Genomic DNA, 22,782 nt, shown 5'->3' on the forward strand with positions numbered 1-22,782 from the left:
CATCCTCTGTCACCAGGACACCCTCCTCATTCAGCAGCGGCCCCACGTTGTCCCTAGCCTTCCTTTTGCTGCTGATGTAGTTGAAGAAGCCCTTCTTGTTGTTTTTGACATCCCTTGCCAGCTTCAATTCCAGGTGGGCCTTGGCCTTCCTCGTCGCATCCCTGCATGCTCTCAGCACGTTTCTGTACTCTTCCCAAGTGGCCTGTCCCTCTTTCCACATTCCATGCACCTTTCTCTTCTGCCTGATCTCCGCTAGAAGCTCCTTGTTTAACCATGCAGGTCTCCTGCCTCCTTTGCTAAATTTCTTTCTCAGGGGGATGCATTGCTCCTGTGCATGGAAGAAGTGTTGTTTAAAAAGCGACCAGCACTCATGGACCCCCCTGCCTTAGAGAGCCCTGGCCCACGGGATTCCTCCCAGTAGCTCCTTGAAGAGGGCCAAGTCAGCCCTCCTGAGGTCCAGGGTTTTGATCCTGCTTATCGCCCTGCTTCCTCCACGCAGGATCCTGAACTCGACCATTTCATGGTCACTGCAGCCGAGTCTACCTCCAACCTTCACGTCCTCCACCAGTCCCTCCTTGTTTGTTAACACGAGGTCCAGCAGCGTGCCTTTCCTTGTTGGTTCCTCCACCACTTGCATCAGAAAGTTATCATCGATGCTCTGTAGGAACCTCCTGGATTGCGCCTGCCTAGCTGTATGGTCTTCCCAGCTGATGTCAGGGTGGTTGAAGTCCCCCATGAGAACCAGGGCCTGTGACTGTGAGGCTGCTTGTTCCATACTCTCTTACTCCAAAGAAGGTTCAGTTATAGACATGCTATTCTTTCACAATGTTATGTGATTTATTTTTTTTTTTAGAAACCTGCAGCTGTTCAAACTCTTATGTATTTCTACTGCTTTTCTCTGTTCTAGTCTATTAGCCTTCGTAGTAGAAAATGTTTTCTTATATGTCTTGAACCTTTCTTGCTGAAATGGAAGCCATTAAGTTATCCTGCTATCTCCCGTAGATTTGGAAAGTAGACTTTTTTTTTTTAAACCCCTTCCTTTAAAGCAATATTTTGCATATTTTGAGATTATTATCCTGTGTTTCTCTGTGCTGTTCTTTTTTAGATTAATGCATGTAGAATTTTTTTTCCAGTCTTGCTTCTCAGTACATGTTTGCAAACTATTAATGCTTCATGTTAATCCCATCTGAACTTGTTTTCTTCGGCTTCTGTCCATTTGCAGTGCCCTAAAATGGACACTGAAGTCCAGCTGGACATTTCACTCATGTTGCGCAGAGCAAAAGGACTTTTGTAGCCTGTACCCACAGTGTTCTTTTCCTTTACTACATAAACATGATGTATTCAGTGGTAATATCTTCCCAAGTCATTCATCCCTACTGTTCTATACTCTATATTTGTTTTATTGATTATTCCTCTCTGTATCTAGCGTCATACTTGTCTTTAGTGAATGTCAGCCTATTTTTTCCAATTTGTCAGGATAAATTTAGATAAATCCCATCTTCTATGACACACAGAGTTCTGGTTTGATGTCACCAGAATATTTGATGAGTATATGTTTAGTTCACTGTTCAATTTGTGGATGGTATATATACACCAAATAAAACTCTGTCCCCTAGAGAGGTAGTCTGATTATTCTCTTCAGTACTTCTCCAAAAATGAATGTTGTACTAACGGATCTAGAACAACTCTTTCATTTCTGTCTTTCTGAAGATGGGTACCACGCATATTCTGTTTTCCAGTCTTCAAGTTCTTCATCCACTCTGCAGAGTCTGTAAGGAACTGAGATCTTGGAGCCGAATACCACTTCCTAAAGCAAGAAAAGTGATGATGCACAAACAAGATTAATAGAAAACAATCAAGTGAAAACTCTTATCAATCTGTAATTGCACAGAGTTATGTTAGAGAGAGAAATGATTTTTTATCTATAACAGTTTGTCTGAGGATTTATGACTACCCCTGAAAAAAGAAGTCTGTGTGCCATAGCATTTAAATTTGGCTGAAAAGGTTGGGGGGGGGGGTGTAAATAAATCTTGTGTCAACCCACACAATAAAATTTAAAATAATTTGGAGAAGAAAGGTTTAAATAATACTTTGTGTCAAAGATATCATATGTAACTTGACCCAGACCTTTAACAATTATAACAAACTATGCTCTTTTATAGCGAAGATCTTTGAGTGTAGGAGACAGCATCATGGCTGCAAGTATTGCAAAATGCTTTTCTTCATCTTTAGCTCAGGAATTATCATCTTTGTGCTGGTAGTACTAACCATCTGTGAGTAACAGATCCAGTGATTTGATGGTTATATGTGCAGATCAGCCCAGAATTTAAAGAGCAGTTTACATTTCATGCTCTGGTTCCATTTGTATACATTTGTTTGTGCAAAGCCAGACAGAAAGATTGATGACATTTTTCTTTCAAAGCATTTTCAATACAAGGCAATTACAAAATCAGTAAAGTTATATATTTAATAGCTTAATCAGTAGCTAATGCTCTTTCATAGAAGTTGCTGTATCTGGGATGTATGGCAGTCAGGAGCACGTTGCTAGGGAGAGCTGAATTTTCATGCTACAGTGTGATAATGTACAGCTATTCCTTTGAAGACTTGTTTGAAAATGGGTGTGTTTGCTTCCAGGAGTATCCTTGTTTGTTGAAAGTCATCAGAATGGCAGGAATAAATTTGTAAGCATGTTCCTCAAAGCAATTGCATTGGTGGTTGAGGGAGTGGAAGTATAGTGTAGATTTTATTCACATTAGAAGTTGTTGTTATATGAAGATTACTCTATCTGTCTATGGATTTCTAGAATGTGATTATTTTACAGAATTCAGTTTTGGCTGTTTTGAGAATAATAGAAGTGAATATGAACTTTGTGCCAGAATCTGGCAGGCCGCATCCTGAGGTGGATGACTGATGGGCTGGGCTGTGCAGGGTTTTATGGGTTAATATGTCATGGGTGAGAATTGGTGTTTTCTCTGAGTCCTAAGAGAAGAGATTGTGAGATTTTCCTTGAGGTATTTCTGCTCTGTAGTATGATGAGAGTTGGACTTGGTCTTCATGGTTTAGGGTCCCTACAGCTCTTGCTGTGTGTGGTAGTTCAGTCTTACAAACTGCTAGATTTTGGTTTTTTTCTTTCACAGTGAGAAGGCTTATGATACTTTTTTGTTTGTTTTTATAACTCTTTTCTTGATTATTCCCTTTGGGATTTTATTTTTCTTGATCAAGTGAATATGTTTGTACATCTTTAGGTATGTATTTGGATGTTGCCTACTGTTGGATGTATAATTTTGCTTTTCAGGTTATCAATGACTTGTGATTAGATCTGGCTACTTATTGGATGTAGAAAAATACTTGAAGACAGGATATTATTGAGGTTTTTTTCTCAGTAGAAGCTAAGGTCCCTAGGAGAGACAGGAAATTGAAATTTGCTTAGCTGATTTCTGTAAAATATATTGGGGCTGTTGCATAAATATCTGGTTGATGTTAGAGTGGTAAGAGATGGCATGATTACTTTTCAGATGGCTATCTTGTTGAGATAACACAATTAGCACAGGGAGCATTTTCTCATCTTCTGTTCCATGGTCTTTTATCACTGTGTGATGAGTGAGTACTACTTGTTTTCATGGAACACAAGATTTTATTTTTTAATTTGATTTTTTACTAGTAGGGTGTGGTTTGGGTTGTTTTTTTCCCCTCTGAATGGTGGTATAGTGTATTTTCACAACTTTGACAAAAATGTATGTAGAAAGCCTTATCTAGATTACGTGTCTTTTGCTTAGGAAGTAGATGTCATTGTTTACCTTGGCATTTTTTTCCTGGTGCATATTTTCCTTTTTCAAATGCCATGTTTTAGTGTTGTTTCAACTTTTGCATGTTGTTTCAACTTTTGTATGTTGTTGCTATGATGTTATAATCATTAGTAGTATGTTAATGTTAGCACATTGTATCAGCAATGTAGGAGGGGCCTGAAGATTTAGACAGAATTGGCTGCTGAAAAGTACTTACAAGCTATTTGCAGACATGGAAATTTTTTTAATAGAAAGGGATAAGTGACATACAAGAAAGTGGAGGAATGTCATCATATATATTTCCCAGTAAGGACATTGGATTATGTCTTAACATAGTTCATTCATATCTTTATTGAAATAAATCTTCTACTATTGTGCTTTTTTAATGATTTCATGCAGTTTTGGAAATCACAGATTTGTGAAATGTGAATATTGTTTCAGTACTTACTAATTCACGTCTATTATGTTATTGTCAGTACATTTTTTACGACAGTTTTGAGCATGAAAAAATGTTGTAACTTTTTTAATGAACTGAAAAAATCCAATTTTAAAAGTTTCTATATGGCCCTGAGGATGTGGCCTTAAGGATATGGACTTGCATTAGACAGTAATGCAGTCTTCAACAGCTAGTCTGGGTCGCTGCATGAGACAAGGCTAGTCAATAGCCAGCGCGAGGCAAGGTTGCTTAAATTAGCAGCAGCAGCTCCGTGTTTAACTGGCGGCATGCAGCTATTCAATCAACTTACAGACCTGGCCCAGCTCTCACTAAAATGAGGAGAGGTTTACTAATGATATCAAATTGAAATTGGTTTGGACTTTGACTGACATTTCCAAATGGTTTAATTGTAACTGTGATTTTGAGTGTGCCCAGTAGGGTTGAAAAATTTAAAAACTTTGTCACATAAAGTATTGAAAAATTTCAAATGCCCAAAGATTTGAGAAAAAAATAGGACTGAGGGAAAGGCATATAAGAAGCTGAAAGATGAGTGAAAGCTTCATCTTCTGTAAACATGTAGCAGGAAAAAGAGGGAACGCTTTCTGTGAAAACTATGGGCCTGGGTCCACATGTGCTATATGTCAAAAGGGGGCAAGATGCTGTAAGAGTAATGCCGATGGCAGAAGTACACTTTGGGATCAACTGTTATGGCACAATCATTTTTCTTCAACATTTAAGCTTCTGCAGTGATAGGTGCTGTAGGAATTGTTAAGAAAGATGTCTTTTTCTGGCATATTAGAGCTGAAGACATTTTATGCTGAGGATATCAAGGATGTGTGCTGTCAGCCTTCGTGCATTAAGGGAGGGAATGCTCAGATACAAACATGACAAACTGTGAAAATGAAGAGTGGGTGCCAGCCATGGTATCCACATGAGTTGGCTTTCCCTGGAACCAGAGAGGCTGGAGGAGCAGCCCAAGGTGATGCCTTAGGCAGCAGGTCCTTGGTGGCACCTGGCACAAGTTGAAATCCAGAAACAGCCATTCTCCTGGCTCTGGGGCTCCTTGATGGACCACGCTGTGCGGTGATGGCTTGGAGGTTACCCAGCTCCAGACAATCAGCATCTGACTGTATGTCCCAAATTGAGTGTGCCTCCTAACAAAGGCAATTCTGAATACTTCAGCATTTTTCCAAAGCAGGCAGAAATAAAAATTGTTTGAGGGTATAATTCTGCATCACTTAGTGTCCCCCTTGCTTGATCCTGTTTTCAGGGATATTGCTGACAGCAAATTCAAAGCCACCTACTTGATGATCTGCAGCATGAAGTTCTCAAAATAAATACAATAAATTTAATCTGCATTTTGGGAGGGGTTTTGAAATTTCTGTTTTGCTCTTTGTTGACTGATTTGGAGTCACTTTGCAATAATGAATATGCTGCATTAATGAATACTATGTGTGTTGGATGTTACAGGTTTTACTTTAGTTATCAGCTGAATATGAGGTAATGTTTTCTAAATGGAAAATTTTAAGATAGTTCTTGACAAACACTATTAAGTGATGCTGCCAGAATTACTAGTTCTGTTTGCTTTATTTTTCTGTTTTCCTCGCTGAATTACACTCTTGACTGGAATGGTTAAATCTTAGAAAGAAGCCCCCAGATTAAAAAATTGAAGCTTTGGGCAAGACATGATCTAATCATCCCCCAAGAAAAGTGGAAGTAAATGTTTCCAACACACTACTGACAGAGGTGTAGAGCAATCTGGTATGCTTAAAATGAATTTTAAAATGCTTATCCCCTCAGTGTTTGTTCTCTTACTGCTAAAGTAAGCAATACAATTGGTTAAAGAAGACTGACTCAGAAAAGAAAGAGCAGCAGGTTGTTGTAATCATGCAGATCAGTTACCCTTCAGACATAACAACTGGTGCTAAACCCAAAGGTGCTCTGGCCTGATCTGAGGGAGGAAAATCCCCTACGAGAGGCAAAAACACAGACCAGGCACACAGGGGCGTGATGTGGCTCTTCTCTTAGTGTGCATCCTCTGAGCATGTTTCTGTAGAGAAACAGTTATTTTCCTTTAGTTAGCAGTAGAGTACTTTACTATAACCCTAGCAAACTGCTATTTTACTTTCATTGTAACATGTTTTATGTGAAGGAAAAGCATGACGGTTGGGGAAGGAGAAGAGAAATTTCAGCTATTAAAAGAGCACAAAGGTCTTGTCTCCTTTTTTTAGTGTACATCCAGAATAGTTGTAAATGAGGGATAAAAGCATTCTGGCAGTAAAGAGCATTAAGAAAATGTACAAGCTGTGAGTCTTTTCAGAAATGATGTTTTTAACTGACTTTTCTACTTGTTGTAAGTACTTGAAACATAATTCAGATGTTGCTGAATGTCTGTTTTTTACTGCACATCTGATTAAATGCCAAAAAGTGTTATTCTCAGTCACATTTAACACCTTGTGCTACAGAAAACAGTTCAAGCCTCTGTTTTTCTAAGATACAAATAATGCTTGCAAATAAGCACAGTAGAATTGTGTTTACCAGATAATTTATTCAAATTTCCGGCTAAATGATTTCCAATTAAAAAGTTGTCCTAGTTAGAAAATATAATCAATTATAAAATAAAAAGTTGTACAGTAAATATTTTTTTCTTAAACATTTATTTAAGGCCTCTGTGGAGAAAAAATGGAATTCAGAATATCCAATCTATTTAATATGTGAATAAACACCACTTAATCATATTTTCTAATTAAGCAGTGTGTGATAATTTTGTCCTCGATAAACAGCAATCCTTGTTCTGAAATACAACAAGTTTTTAAAAGTTTTGTAATAAACAAATAAAATCCCAATTGTGCCTTGAAGTGAAGAAAACTCCATCGTGACTGTGCTCATCTCTGCATGTGTGAGTAACCCTTCTAACGTGAAGCCATAACCTAGCCTTTTCTGGCAAAAAAACCCTTTGAAATTTTGTATAAGGAAAAGAAAGGAAGTGGAGTAATTTTTTTCCTGACTATTTTAAGCAGTTATAAGGTTTTTTAAAAAAAGGTTTTTTAAAAAAAAACACCAATCCAACCCCCCCCCCCCAAACACACACAAAAACTCCACCACCACCCACAGCAAAAGCCATCACTATATACTTTAGATTCCACATTGACATGCTGTATAAAGTTTCTGTGAAAGAAAAGCTAAAAAGCATTTTTAAAACACATTATTCTGGCTGCGCTATCAAGCTTGCAGTATTTGTAATAGCTGTAAAGCCGTGCATCTCCATCTCCCTCCTTCCTGAACCTTAGCCCCTAATTATTCTGCAGGTGGAATTCATATCCCACTATTAACGTGGAATAGATCTGGGATCAAATAAGACTGAAGAGTGAAGCTGGGCACCCCTCCCTCTGCCCCACACAGCACCCCCAGAGTTTGATCGTACAGAGGGGTCCTGTTTCTGGGAATTCTGAGAAGGAAATTTTTCAATGAGCCATCATGCTGTTGGGTTTGTTAAATTGTACACAGAAATAGGATCACAGCCTGGTTTAGCTGACCTGTGGCTTCGGGAAGAGTCTAGTAACTCTCCTCTTGAGTGAGAAGCTTTAGGTTTTGTCTGACTCCTGAGAAGAAAGTGGAGGACTTGGAGGAGGAATGTCTGTGGAAAAGCCAGGTTTCGGAAGAAAGTTTAGCTCTACTGTTTCAGAGTAATACACTAACAAGAATACTTAAAGGAGCTGTATTTGAAGCTTATTGTTAAAGTACCCCATTTTTATCAACAGTATATAATCCAACAGTAATTTATTCATTGTATTTACATAGGTACATTTGTCCCAAGATAGATCATTGATAGGATTAATGTTTTAGAACAAACAAAAGTCAAAACTTTTCCAAAGGTACACAAAAGACCACTAGTGAATGTTTTTTTCCTTCTAATGTGACTCAGGAAGCATGGGAAGTGTAAAGCCTCTACCCACTGTTTTTCAGATTACAAAACTTCTTTCTTGCCCTCCTGTTTTGTTGCTTTTGGGTGACTTTGAGGAATATGAACATCTCGACTTACCTGTATTATTATGATATGATAATTATAAATTCTTGAACAATCAAAATCATCATCCCAAAGACATGCAGACATTACCTTCACCTTTTTTATGTGTATGTAGAAATTCTCCCTAGCCTCAGTTACTTGCTATAAAAAATTTCTGTGTCAATTTGGATTTCTCTCCATCTACTTGAAATCAGACTAGTCTTTTTGCTTTTTATATTTATGCCTGGAAGAATTTAAATATGGACATTTGTGTAATGTGATTCACAAGTTAAGGTGAGTATGTTCATTTAAGTGAGTTGGAAAAGTGTACATCACTGACAGTAATTGCTCAGTGCACTCTTTCAGAGCATGAAAAAATGATTTATATCACTGTTTCATCTGTAAGACCTGATTCTAGAAGAATGCCTAAGAGTAACTTAGTATTTGTAAGTTTTTCCAGGCTATGCTTTTCAAAGGCACTTTACTCCTTATCAGAATTGGCCTTGTGTAGTCCTACTGGTATTTTGTCCTTTTTCTTTATTCAGTATTCAAGTCACACTAATTGAATTAGGCTCCCTAAAAAATTCTGAATTAAAACAGCAGTGGAACTATTGCAATATGAATTCAGACTTGATAGACACAAATTTTCAGAAAAAAATTGATTATTCTGCAGTTTGGGACTAAGATGTAAATAAATATCACTACTTTCAAGTGAGTGGTGTATCAAAAATACATTTTTAATGCCAGGATTTTATTCTCGCTTGGTGTCACTTGGGTTGATATCACTGGCCTATTGGGTCAGTAATCTGTGAAATAATATAAATATATGTGAAAGTTACAGAAAAGGTTAGTCCATCAAAATATAACAACATTACTAAAAAAATTATGGTTTGATAAATGTTGCATTCAGAAAGACTTCATGAATACATGTGAGCCTGTCCTTTGGAAGAATACCTTTACACCATAAACTGAAAAAGCTTTACTGGATATGAGCAGAGTTGCTACAACATGTTAGATTAACTACTTCTTTCTAATGGCAGGCAGCAATTAAAGAAATGAAACATTTTCCTCCAACTTGATTTTTAATATAGCTGCATTGCCATTGAGTACAACATATTATATAGGACCAGACATTCCCCTGCAAGGGAAGAAGCAGCAGTTCTCTGTAACCACCGCTACCTGTTTCCTATCAACTACCCAGATTTTCAGATGCCTGTGTAACGCATGTGTTGAAGAAAACCAGACACTCTGAAATTCATACCTTCAGCTCTGGTATTCTACGGATTTAAACCGTAACACAGCTGGTGCTGAATGGAGCAGTTGCCTAGCTCTCTGGCCCGCACCATGCGGCAACCTGTCGTCTTCCATGTGCGTCTAATCCTTAAGCAATGCAGACCATCAGAGACGCCATCCTGGTCTCTGATTTATCATGGAAATGCTATTTTGTATCATTTCTTTTTTAATGGCAATTCAAATTATTTAATTATCTATACTGTTTTTCAAATCCTGCTTCTCATTAATTGAAAATGTTTTAACTTTTGTAACTGTACTGTGAAAATATTTTAATAAGTAGCAATAATTAAAACACTAATGATTGAGAAATTATTTAGTCTAGTTCTAGTATCTAATGAGAACTGTTTCTGCATCAGATAGAGCCAAGCTTAATGTTCAGTCTTTCAAATATTGACTGGGACCATGTTTGTTGTGTATTTAGTGACAAACACAAATGTTACTGCACTCTAGAAAAATTCTTGTCAGTTAGTTTTTTCTCTAACAAGCTGATGAAAAGCCCAGTTGAATTTTGCAAACTCTAATGAAATGGAAGGGTTCTTTCTGTATTGGGTGCTCAGTTGCCAGACTGAGGAACAAAACCGGTGGTCTGGTCTGTGTGTTGTGTGGGTGGTGATGACCTGTGTCAGGGGTGAGAAAGACGATGCAGTGGAAATGGGGGACTGCATTCACAAGGGACTTCCCCGCATCTGAGCAAATGATTGACTTCTGCTGTGAAGCAAGATTGCCTGATCGTATGCGGTTTTGACTAAGAAAACTGTGGCTGCTCTGATAAAGCCACAGATAAATGCCTAATTCTGTTTTAAAACGTGACTAAGTAGTTCTTTACATGAGCAGGGAACTGAAAATGCCAGGCTTTTTTCATTTTATCAGCCTATGCCTAGTGCAAATACTCATTTTATGCCTAATAAACATCACTTGAGGTATCTGCTGAGGACTACAGGCTTGCCTAAGCCAATACACATCAGCTATGATATGTGCTGGAAGTACTGTTGTTGCCCCAGCACGGAGATCAGGTTAACCATGTTTTGTGGGATTTACGCCAAGCAGCATTGATGGTGTGTGGCTATAACTTGAGCTATGCTACAGTCAGCAGAGTGCATGGGATCTTGAAAAGTCTGGCAAGAAAATGGTATTTGGCAGGGGATGAACTTCAGAAATCCGGTGAGTGTGAGGGAAAGGGTGCTTGCAAATGTTTGGTCAAAATTAAAATGTGTTGCTCTTTAACTGAGGAATGAAAACTTGATCCAATTGTTCTATATGCACAAAATGTGCATTATCTAATCAGAATTTCAGAGAGAAAGGATAACTGGTTAGTCCAGTGTCTTTCTCTGTGGTTCCCTTCATAAACAGGGAAAAAAACTAGTGGGCTGTTTTTGCAAATACAACGGAAAAAGAAACCTGTGCCTTATTCCTTGCTTGCTCTCTATGTAGTTGCATAACTGGCAATTCTTGTGAATTTTCCTTTCCAGGAAGGAGATGGAGAAATAAATCTGGAGTTAACTCCTTGTTATATCAGCAGATAGTAGCAGTTCATAAGGCGTGGACATGCATGATTTTTTGGGTGTTTTCGAATTTCTTTGTTTATGCCAAGTTACGTTAATGTTAGCATCTCAAGATTTAAAACTACAAAAAAAATGTTTCATATTACAAACAGAAGTCAGATAAATGAACAAAATAATATAAACTCTTTGAATACTTTGAATTTTCCAAAAGGATACTATGGCATAATTCTAAATACTTTGTAGCATGGAATTACTTTTGCTACTGATGTTGAAATTAAAGAGTAAACTTGCATTCACATGAATGAAGCAGATTTGAGCCCAGTTCCCACATAAAAAGACACTTTTTCTCAAGGAAAAAAACCAAACCCTTGAGTCCAGTTGTTTTTGCAAGCAGTTCTGACCCATTTAACATAGATTGCTTGTAAAATTTATAACCTTTCCTCACTCTCAGGCATTGCATGAAAAGTTATGGGGAAAAAAATGCATTGTAGATTGTGTCAGCTTTTTCTTCTTTATTCCCACAGGCACAGCAGCTAACAGATCTGCAGCAAAAACTAGCAGTTGCAAAAGACGAATTGGAAAAGGCAGCCCTTGACAAAGTAAGAAATGTAACGTGAGTGTGATGCTTCAGTGTAATTTCACGAAAAGGAATGAAAGCCTTGCAACGACGTAGGTGCTTACCTAATTGCATGTAGCTGGGTGTAATGCTGCTGAAGTCGGTGGAACTAATTATGATGCATGAAGTTAAGTACAGCTGCAAAGTTATTGAAGAGGAGGGCTATCAAATCAGAAAGAACCATCTGAAAAACCCACAGAAAGCCAAATCCTGCAATTCTTATGTGCAAAAGTACACTAACAAGAATGTGCCTGTAACTGAGAAGGTTTCTATCTGAGGTTTAGTCTTAGCTCCCAAGTAGGATGCAGAATCGCAATGGGTCGGTCCCTTGTTAGGGTGGGCCTGATGGGACAGAGCTATCCCTCCTGTGGGCAAGGTGCCCACTCATGTCCAGGAGGCTGTGGGGAATCCCAGGAAGGGGACAAAGCAGGATGCGTTCAATCCCTTCAGCTGTGCAGCGGGGAAACTTGCTTCTAGATTTAGGGTAGCTGGGAAGAAAATACTGCGCAGCAGGGAAGCAGTTTATCAGAAAGGAAAAATGTTCGATACGCTATCAAAGACTACTTTTTTGGTTTGGTTTTCTAGTATTTTCAGGTTCCATTAGACATTTTAAAAAAAGTATTCCCCTTGCATTTAAAGCATTTTTCTTTAATCCTCAGTTATCACAATCACTGAAATGATGCTCTTGAGTGAGGATCTGCATCCAGCATTGCAGAATGTCATCTCTGTAAGCAATGCTCACAGTATCATTATTCAAACCTGTGTCTGCATCTGGTGATGTAGTACACTGAACTGAACTACTCCACGTATTACTTTAAAAATTAACCATGTTCCTTCTTTGCTCGTATAACTCTCGCAGACGTGGTCTCTCACTAGTGCCAATACACTGTCTGTAGCAATGGCGCGAGAGCAATGCCTGCTGTAAATATCTCCTAAATGCAGTTATTCATTATAATGCAGACAGTTGTGAAGGAGAAAGCAAAGAACATTTGACATCAGGAACTTTTAATGAGAATGCTATTCAGGGATTCAGTCTGCAAAATAAAAGGGGATTTTGCTGAGCCATTCTCCGTCATCTCTGAGAGGTCCTGGAGGACAGGAGAGGTGCCTGAGGACCAGAGAAAGGCCAGTGTCACTCCAATCTTCAAAAAGGGCAAGAAGGAGGACCCAGGGAACTACAGGCCGGTCAGCCTCACCTCCATCCTGGGAAAGGTGATGGAGCAGCTTATCCTGCAGGTCATCATCAAGCAAGTGGAAGAAAAGAAGGTTATCAGGAGTAGTCAGCATGGATTCACCAAGGGGAAATCATGCCTGACCAATCTGATAGCTTTCTACGATGATATGACTGGCTGGGTAGATGAGGGGAGAGCCGTGGATGTTGTCTACCTAGACTTCAGCAAGGCTTTCGAAGCGGTCTCCCATAATAGCCTCCTAGGGAAGCTCAGGAAGTATGGGCTAGATGAGTGGTCAGTGAGGTGGATTGAGAACTGGCTGAATGGCAGAATTCAGAGGGTTGTCATCAGCGGCGCTGAGTCTAGTTGGAGACCGGTAACTAGTGGTGTCCCTCAGGGGTCAGTACTGGGCCCAGCCTTGTTTAACTTCTTCATCAATGACCTGGATGAAGAGTTAGAGTGTACCCTCAGCAAGTTTGCTGATGACACCAAACTGGGAGGTGTGGTAGATACACCAGAAGGCTGTGCTGCCATTCAGCGTGACCTGGACAGGCTGGAAAGTTGGGCAGAGAGGAACCTGATGAGGTTCAACAAAGGCAAGTGCAGGGTCCTGCACCTGGGGAGGAACAACCTCATGCACCAGTACAGGCTTGGGGTGGACCTGCTGGAGAGCAGCTCTGCGGAGAGGGACCTGGGAGTCCTGGTGGACGACAGGTTAACCATGAGCCAGCAGTGTGCCCTGGCTGCCAAGAAAGCCAATGGAATCCTGGGGTGCATGAAGAAGAGTGTGGCCAGCAGGACGAGGGAGGTTCTCCTTCCCCTCTACACTGCCCTAGTGAGGCCCTGTCTGGAGTACTGTGTCCAGTTCTGGGCTCCCCACTTCAAGAAAGATGAGGAGCTACTGGAGAGAGTCCAGCGGAGGGCTACGAGGATGGTGAGGGGACTGGAGCATCTCCCCTACGAGGAGAGGCTGAGGGAGTTGGGCTTGTTCAGCCTGAATAAGAGAAGGCTACGAGGGGACCTTAGAAATGTTTATAAATATCTGAAGGGTGGATGTCAGGAGGGTGGGGCCAGACTCTTTTCAGTAGTGCCCAGCGACAGGACAAGGGGCAACGGGCACAAACTGAAGCAGAGGAAGTTCCAGCTGAACATGAGGAAGAACTTCTTCCCTCTGAGGGTGATGGAGCCCTAGAACAGGCTGCCCAGGGAGGTTGTGGAGTCTCCTTCTCTGGCGATATTCAAGACCCGCCTGCTGTAGGTGACCCTGCTTCGGCAGGGGGGTTGGACTAGATGGCACACAGAGGTCTCTTCCAACACCTACCATTCTGTGATTCTGTGATTTCCAGCACACCCAGCTAACTTCTCTGACCCTCTGTTTCTTTCCTATTAGATACATAGAATATTAATTTAGGGCTCGGTTTTGGGTCCATAGGCTTACCAGAAGCCCAGTGTCATCATCTTGCAAATTGTCATTGAGAGAGTCTTTGTATGGCGTCATTGCTTACGTACTGTGGAATTGCAGTGGAAATGGCAAGCAGGAGTAAAAAAAGCAAATGAACTGCAAATGAAGGAAAAAGGCAAAGCTCATGCTAGTGAGAATTATGAGACAGTTTTATGAGACTAGAAATACCCATGTTTGACTAGTTCCAGCTGCAGAGTAATAAGACCGTGTAAGTTGTAGGTACCTTTTTCCCCTGGTTAAGAGCTTTTCTGTTTGAACTATGAACTGAAAAGTTTGAGGTGAATGATAGTCCATCCATGTCTTCAGTGAAGCCTTGGCTGTAACTGTTTTGGCAATGTTAGCACACAGTTTCACCTAAAGGAATGGAAGCAATGTGTAAAGCAATGTGCATTTTTGGAACTTCAGCTATATTTGTAATGAATAATTGAGTGATCCAATGTCAAACTGTGCCTATAAATAGGTATTAAACTGTATTTTCCTTTTGGGAGGGTATCAGAGTTTTCTATTAAATACTGGTTTGTGCTGTCGGTTGACTTAGTGTCTCTTCTAAGTCTGTTTACACTGCAGCACTTTTCTAGTTCCCATGATGGACCCTTGGAAGAATGACAAATTTTGCATTACCACAGCCCAAACTATTCTATATTAAATCCAACCGCAAGACAGTAGTATAAACAGATCTGAGAAATCTGACAACATGCATCATGCGTTGGCAATATTTTGACCAGCTACAGCCTGTTTTGACCACAATCATATCTATGCAAGGTTATCAAGAATTTTTGTTAAATGGCATCTCTGGTTCTAACAGTGTTTCCTCAAGTTTTACTCTCATGCTGCTCATTTATATATCTATCAGCAAAGTCAAAATTGAATTTTGTTACCCACAGGATGAAAACAGAATAACCTATTCTGCTTTCACTTTTGGAATGGCAAAATGACTGGCCATAGCCAAGGCAGAACAAGCACCAGATGGCAGGGGGGGGAGAAGAGAGAATGAGCAGTTATCCAGAGGGATTTCTGGATGGGAGGAGTGTGGTTTCAGATCAGTGTGATTTGCAAGGAACACTGGGGTCATATAGTGCTATGATGGCCAAGTCCATATCTTGAAGCAACATTAGACAGTCTGCTACCTCTGCCAGTTTGGTGTCTGAGCATATTTTGACCATGTCAAATGGTGATTTATGTTCTCTGTGCAGTTGCTTCTTGAAAAGGTAGTGGAAAAGGCACATTACATGAAAAGAAGTGTGCTAAGATCTTCTACTGTCAATTAGATATTAAAAGATCCCTGAGTCAGATGGGTAAAGTAATCCTTTCCCTTTTATACTGCCGTTAGGTCAGCGACGTATCACTCTGATTCAAGGTTCATACATTTTAATAGGTAGTTATTCATACGAGGTGCTGTCCTCTTTGATGATAATCTAGCATTCCTCCTCAATGTACTCATCTTCATCCAAAGACATTCAATTTTGTCTGTTTGCAAACAAACCAAACTCTATTCCATCTCCCATTTCTTTAGTTTTTCTTATTATGCTGTGCATTAATAGTCTTTTCATGGTTGTCTTTGATCCTACCATTGAAATGTACTCTACTAACTGTTTATTTTTAAAGAAGCACTCAGATTTTCCCGGTTATGAAATATATTCCGCAGTTCCAGTTCAGGGGAAGTTTATCTGATATAAAACACGAAATGTTTGTCAGTTCCAAAAAATACCTGTTTAGCAAATAAACTAAAACAAGGTGGTGTATGCTGAATGCCACTGCCTAGGAGTTGTATAACTAAAATATTTTTGTATTGTATATGTAATACTTCACATATATAGCATGTAATGTGTAATGTTACTTGTACATATATTTTCCATCTACTTTTGCCATGTTATAGCTTGATTTATGTATCTTTAAAAAAATCCTTGAAGGTTGAAATGTGCTGATGTAGCCTATATGTATAGACTCATTCTTAACATAATGAATAAGAACAAGATTTTTTTTTTGAGGGCCAAATGCTGCCTAACTCCCCCTGAAATGACTATAAGAAAGGCACCTCGGTATCTAACAGTTGACCCTAAGTGTCTTGCTGTGATGGAGCAAAGATTTAAAATTTAAAATGAGATACGAGTGCCGTAGTTATCTCACCATTCTTACTGTCTCTTCTTCTTTCAATGACAGGCTGCTATTTTCATTAATACATCTATCTATATTTCTGTGAGTAAAATAGCAGTGTTCTAACTTGAGTTGCAAGCACTTCACTTAAGTTTTAGTTTGACTTGATGGGCAGTGATGGATCTTGACAATTATATTCTTAACAGATGAAAAGACCTATGGTTTATTTCCTATACACTGCAAGAGCATAATATGCTCATGAGGGAAATAATCTTTGTCGGATTAAAATCAAGCTTTGTAACCTGTGGAAAAATACCAATTATTCTGAATGGTATGAACAAAATTCCATGCAAAGTCTGCATCTTTGCAATACTTGTAAATATTTACTTCTCTGTTATATGTAAAAGTCTGGACAGTGTATGATATTTGGTAGAGTGTATTTTTGTCTCTTTTCAGATAAAATAATAAAAATTTGCAATAATCAATGTGGATTAAACTGCATGGAGGAAAGAGAAGAGCACAATGAATTTCTGGGCAGTTTGGTGTGTAATTCACAGTAACCTCATCAGATAAAAACTGCTTTCAACAGCCTTAGTTGCTTCTGTTAATAAGAAAAAGCAGCAGCTGCTCATAAATGTTTGGTTTAATGCAGAATGAGAAAGTAAGCAATTCTGTTCGTAATAACACATCTTCGAGAAGTGATGATTTCTTATTTCCCCCAGGAGTCACAGCTGAAAGCTCTGAAGGAGACCGTGCAGCTTTGCCTGTCTGCCGTTCTGCACAATCAGCTTCCCACCACGAATCTCATTCCTCCGAAACCAGCTGAGAAGCTGACATCCCCGGTTACAAAGGGCTCCAAAGTTCCATTGCAAGTAACAAGCACCAAGGTATGGTTTCCTTCTCAGCTTTATATTTTTCAGTATCTGTGAAAGTTTGTCCTGTAAGAGCATCATACTGGAACTAAGGAGGATTTTAAATTCATTGAAAGATTAGAATGAATTTTGAGGGTAAATCTAAGCCTGTTTCTGATGTGAATAAACCTTTTTTCAAGTTGGGAGGCAGCTACTTTTTTTTCCTGAGGAAAAATATTCTGTCTATCACTTGCTAAATGGACCATGTGTGAGTAACAAATCTACAAGGAAGATGGATTTGCATCTAAAATAGGTGAGGATGCTAATTCGTAGGATTATTTACCTGTCAGGCACTGATAGTGAGTTTGTGGTAGTATAGCACTAAACAGTAAGACTGTTGTTGCTTGTCATGTTTTTCTAGTGAAAAAGATTGATTAAAAAATCCCATAAAACAGCATGAGACACCTCAAATCAAATTTGTCAAAAGGGATCTATGGAATTGACAATAGACCATAGGGAATATTGCAATCGTGCAACATGTCCCAGAGATAGGAAGGGCATTTTACGGGAAAGCATGAGGAAGAAAAATTGATGAGAAGTGTTTTGTTTCAATTGATTCAAGCATTTTAATATAGTCAGGATTTATAGTGATTAACAACTGTCCTGATAATTTTAATTTCCAGGGTTGCATTCTACTTATGTATTCAAATGATTCAATAGGCGTAGAAGAAATGAGTGATTTCAGTTAAAAAGGAAGTTGTACAGAAGAATTATTGAAGGACACTTTAATGCCCTCCTTAAATTCCAGAACTCTTTCCTGAAATATAAATAGGAACTGCTAACTCATAGCCAATTGGTAATTTTTATACGACAGCTGTTGATATTCGCTATTAGTACAGAGGCTGAAGCCAAAAATTAGTAATCTTTCTGTATATAATTAAAATGGAACTATAATTTCAGAAAGCAGAATGTAACTATAAATCTGGATCTCACATTGCTACTCTTACAATAGTGACTGTCGGTTCCTTAATCACTTGTTTCATAGGAAGAAACCTTCATTCCCAAAAATTATTACCTCTGGAAACAAAGCAGTGTATTAATTAATAGCAGCACATGGGGATATTAGTGATCATTTAGATTAAGATCACGAGCTCTGTGTTTTACAGGAGAGTGGACTCTTCTTTTGTACGTGAAGCAGACTGAGCTTCAGTCTGGGATCTCAGGAGTAGGTTTTTCCTAATTAATGTGGCTGTAGAAATGTCTGTCTTGTTCTGCTTGTCCTTCTCTTCGGGTTGGAAGCGCCTGTGCCTCTGCCATGAAGGCGTAGGTGTACGGAAGGGTAAGGCCCAACAAGCCACTGCCTGTCTTTAAGATTGGTTTAGGGTCAGAGCCTTTGCAGCAATTGAGGTCTCCTTCCTTTCACAGGTATTACTGTAGGGAATACAAGGTAGAGATCACAGAATCACAGAATGGTAGGGATTGGAAGGGACCTCTGTGGGTCATCTAGTCCAACCCCCCTGCCGAAGCAGGGTCACCTACAGCAGGCTGCACAGGAGCTTGTCCAGGCGGGTTTTGAATATCTCCAGAGAAGGAGACTCCACAACTTCCCTGGGCAGCCTGTTCTAGTGCTCCGTCACCCTCAGAGGAAAGAAGTTCTTCCTCATGTTCAGCTGGAACTTCCTGTGCCTCAGTTTGTGCCCTTTGCCCCTTGTTCTGTCGCTGGGCACTACTGAAAAGAGTCTGGTCCCACCCTCCTGACACCCACCCTTCAGATATTTATAAACATTTCTAAGGTCCCCTCTCAGCTTTCTCTTCTCCAGGCTGAACAAGCCCAGCTCCCTCAGCCTTTCCTCATAGGACAGATGCTCCAGTCCCCTCATCATCCTCATAGCCCTCCGCTGGACTCTCTCCAGTAGCTCCTCATCTTTCTTGAACTGGGGAGCCCAGCACTGGACAGAGTACTCCAGATGAGGCCTCACCAGGGCAGTGTAGAGGGGAAGGAGAACCTCCCTCTGGAACAGAATACTCTTCCTTCTTTTTTCCATGATCATGCAGATTTTGTGTTTAATGTTCCTGTTTGTGAAATGTGTCAGTATTTCTATGCTCCAGCCTTTTGAGAACCAGCATCCAGCCCTCTGTATCCAAAAGTGCTTGAAGAAGTTAGACTGCCTCTTTAATAGACGTTGCTCACATTTCTCTGCACTTGGCACATGCCATGAAAATGTCTGAGAAAATAATGGTCTGCAATCCTGTTCTTCCACACATTGACACCTCATTATTACAAATCTGCGCATTATCTGTGATTATAAAACCACTGAAATCTGCTACTGTGAAATAGGTTGTCAAAGAATCACAGTCAGTCCAGAATAAATGCTCTCTGCGCTTGAGCTGTATTACGGAGGGCTTTTTTTTATGATAATGACATCGATTATTATCTGTCTTTTTCTTGGCTTCTTCCTTCTATTACAAACCAACTAACTCTAACTACAGATGTATAGCTTTTTTTGTTGTTGTTGTTAGATTCACATAAACATTTTGATATAGCAGGCTAGTATTTTTAGGTGTGTGATTACTTAAATATGTTCTCATACGGAAAAATGGGAGCTTCAGTTGAGCAGCACTTACACATCTTGTCATGTCTGATAAGCAGCAGTTTCACCTTCAGGAAAGAAATGATTTGTCTGGCAAATATTTTATTTCAAAGATATTCTCATTCAGGCTAAAAATTACTTTCTTAAAGTGTCAAATTTATTTTAAACCTACTGAAGGGTAACACCATACTGTGTATGATATCTGTATCATCTGGGGACAATCAGCCCTGGGATTGGGGTGAATCCTGATTTTTATTTTTTTTTTAAAAAGGTGTTAATAAGTAGGTTGTATATTAGTGTTGATAATTGGTAACCAAAGTACCCGAGTGCTTTTTAGAGATGATCTTTAACATAAGAACACGGTGTAGAAGGGATGATTAGGAAAGCAAGTGTCAAATTTATTGCGAAGGTTCATTTTAAGAATTTATTTCCTAATGAGGGATTTTAGTCTTTCTAGAGACTGTGATATAAAGAAACATAACTGAGGTTTTAAAAAAAATCAGTGCAAATCACTGCATAAAAGTGCATAGATCAGTGCAAAAAAACTATTGTCCTGGATAGCTCAGGAGTTTGGAAGAGTGTGTAGTTAATGGGAAATTCTTACATTTAAATCATAGAAAAAGTTCCCTTAAAGTAATCAGAAGCAGCACTGTCAGTCTGAGGTGTGTTTTGTGACATGTCTTAAATGAGTCAATATTCACAATGTACAAGAACATAAAATACAGAATTCACCATTTGAATTGGTGCTGATATTTCAAGCCAAAACTATTTTACCTGTCCTAACACCGACGCCGGTGCTGAAGGCACTGACCATTACAGAGGGATGTAGGGCTCTGTGCACACAAGTTCAGTGACACTGACAGCTAAAACCAAGCGTAACCAGAAGGCTGGCCATTAATCCTGAACTATGAGGTCTTTAACTTTCTAGATTGTTGACAATTCTTTTTATTATAGAATTTCTTTTGTGCTGTAATGTCGCAGCAATAACCATTCTGTGTTCTGCCAGTGGAAAATGCTTCCAAGCTAGTCGAGAGCTGTCGGATCTCGCTTTTGCTGTAGCAGTTTCCATGCCTCATTCCCATTACAGAGATGATGCGGAAAGAGAAAAATGAGAAAGGAGGAGGACTGAAACTCCGCTTTCCTTTTTAATCTCCAGATGAGTGCTGAAGGACCCGGGTACTTACAGAATATTGTTAATGGATGGAAACTGTAATGTTTACGAGGCTACCTGCTGTGGGAAATGTGGGTTGGTATAATCCCTGAGTTGGAGCACTGGCAGTGCCTTCTTACTGAGGCATTTTCTGCACTTACTGTATCCTGTCGTCACAAACAACTAGGAATTTATATGGAGTTAGCAGATGGAATGCATTCTTGCTCTATTTTTTTTTAATTCCTCTTTCTGAAAAAGGTTAATATTATACCATTAAGAAAAAGAAATTATAATAGCTATCATTCAAATATCTTTGGTTGTGCAGGGTAAATATACCTGTCCTCCTCTTGCAACAAGATGAGCTTTAGTACCACTGGAAGATTAATGGCAAACCAAAATACGAAGTGAAACAGAAGAAAAGTATATTTCTAGCAGCAAGGTGGAATACACAAACGACAGGGAATACGGTGACACAGATAACAGAATAAAAGTGTTTAGTTTGCTCTATAGTGTTTTTGCCTAACGTGAAAACATTGTTTCATGTATTCCCCAGATGAATTCCTTCAGTATAAATGCCCTGTGGTTTTTGTGAATTTTGTGAACTGCATTATTTTAAGAGTTGAAATATACATTAATTTCAAACCGCGAAGAATAACATCCCCTCCCATATAGTACATAGCATAGGTAGAAGGACCACCGATGAAAGCCACTTCAGCGTCCTGGCCTTGATGGGGAAATACAGGCTGAAAAGGAAGGAGAACCATTTTGCTGTAGGCATGCATAGTACAGAATGAAAGGGCAACTGCCACTCCAGTTTTTAAAGATTTAAAGATCTCACAAGAAAATGCATCACTTTTGTGGCAAAAACTGCTGCAAGGAGCTCTTGCTTCTGCCTCATGTATAGTGAATATTGTCGATTCCAGCACACAATGATCAGTGAAAAAATTCAGAAAAGTGAAGGTACTGTGGGGCATCCTCCTTTTATCTGGAAATAAGTACTTTATTCATTCGCCAGCAAAGTGAGCTTGAGGCACTTTATATCTTCATTAAGCCTAAGAAAAATCATTCTTATCAGAGCAGGAGTGATGCTCTGTGAGACTGTTCGAAGAAGGTACAAGCTGGTCAGGAACAAGGCAGGCTCTGAAAAGCATTTTAAAATGGCCGTGTAGGAAATCAAGAGGCTGAGTTTCCTGTGTTGACGCAGAAATAATGTATTTGTGTTAAATTTAAGCTCGCAGTTAGAAATTCTGAGCACATAGTTACTGAGCACCTACTACAAACACAGAGCAAGGCTGCTGAAAAAAATCAAATGATCATAGTGTCAAGAGTCTTAGTTTTTTCACTAATTTAATCAGAGGCTTTGAAGTCTTTTTTTAAAAATAACTATTTAGAAAGATACCGTGATTTATCTAGGAAGCCAGAATATTTCTTAGGCTCTAAACCTTACCCATCTCATTCTACAAACCCAGAAGTGATTGATATCAATATTTATATAAAATAATAATACAATTAATTATTTGTACTAAATATTAGTTATACAAGTGCTATAATGTTACAGTTAATACTCTAGGTTATAGTAATTATATACTTGACTAGAAATTTGAAAAACATTGTAGTCATACGTGTGCATTTCTTCAAAATATACATACTCATTTTGAAAGACTGAAGAAATGTTTGGAATGTGAAGGCTGGGCCCAATCCATGTTTATGAAGACCAAACAAAGTTTTTTTAAGCTGTCTTTTAAGAGTGCCTTTGTAGATCCTAGAAAACTATCAGAATAGCTTCAAGTTCATGAAAAATTAACCACTGAAGGTAGCAATGCA

The 22,782-nt window shown here is 39.1% G+C and overlaps 1 protein-coding gene across 1 annotated transcript in view; it reads left to right on the forward strand.

Annotated features, from left to right (window-relative positions):
- LUZP2 (leucine zipper protein 2) overlaps positions 1-22,782 on the forward strand; it is a 212,505-nt gene that overhangs the window by 151,429 nt on the left and 38,294 nt on the right. The window contains exons 8-9 of the mRNA XM_075425668.1: positions 11,547-11,621; positions 17,089-17,253. Of these exons, the coding sequence (XP_075281783.1) occupies positions 11,547-11,621; positions 17,089-17,253 (240 nt within the window). The remainder of the gene's footprint in view (positions 1-11,546; positions 11,622-17,088; positions 17,254-22,782) is intronic.

The sequence above is a fragment of the Opisthocomus hoazin genome, chromosome 7 (genome assembly GCF_030867145.1).
Source record: "Opisthocomus hoazin isolate bOpiHoa1 chromosome 7, bOpiHoa1.hap1, whole genome shotgun sequence".
Lineage (NCBI taxonomy): Eukaryota > Metazoa > Chordata > Aves > Opisthocomiformes > Opisthocomidae > Opisthocomus > Opisthocomus hoazin.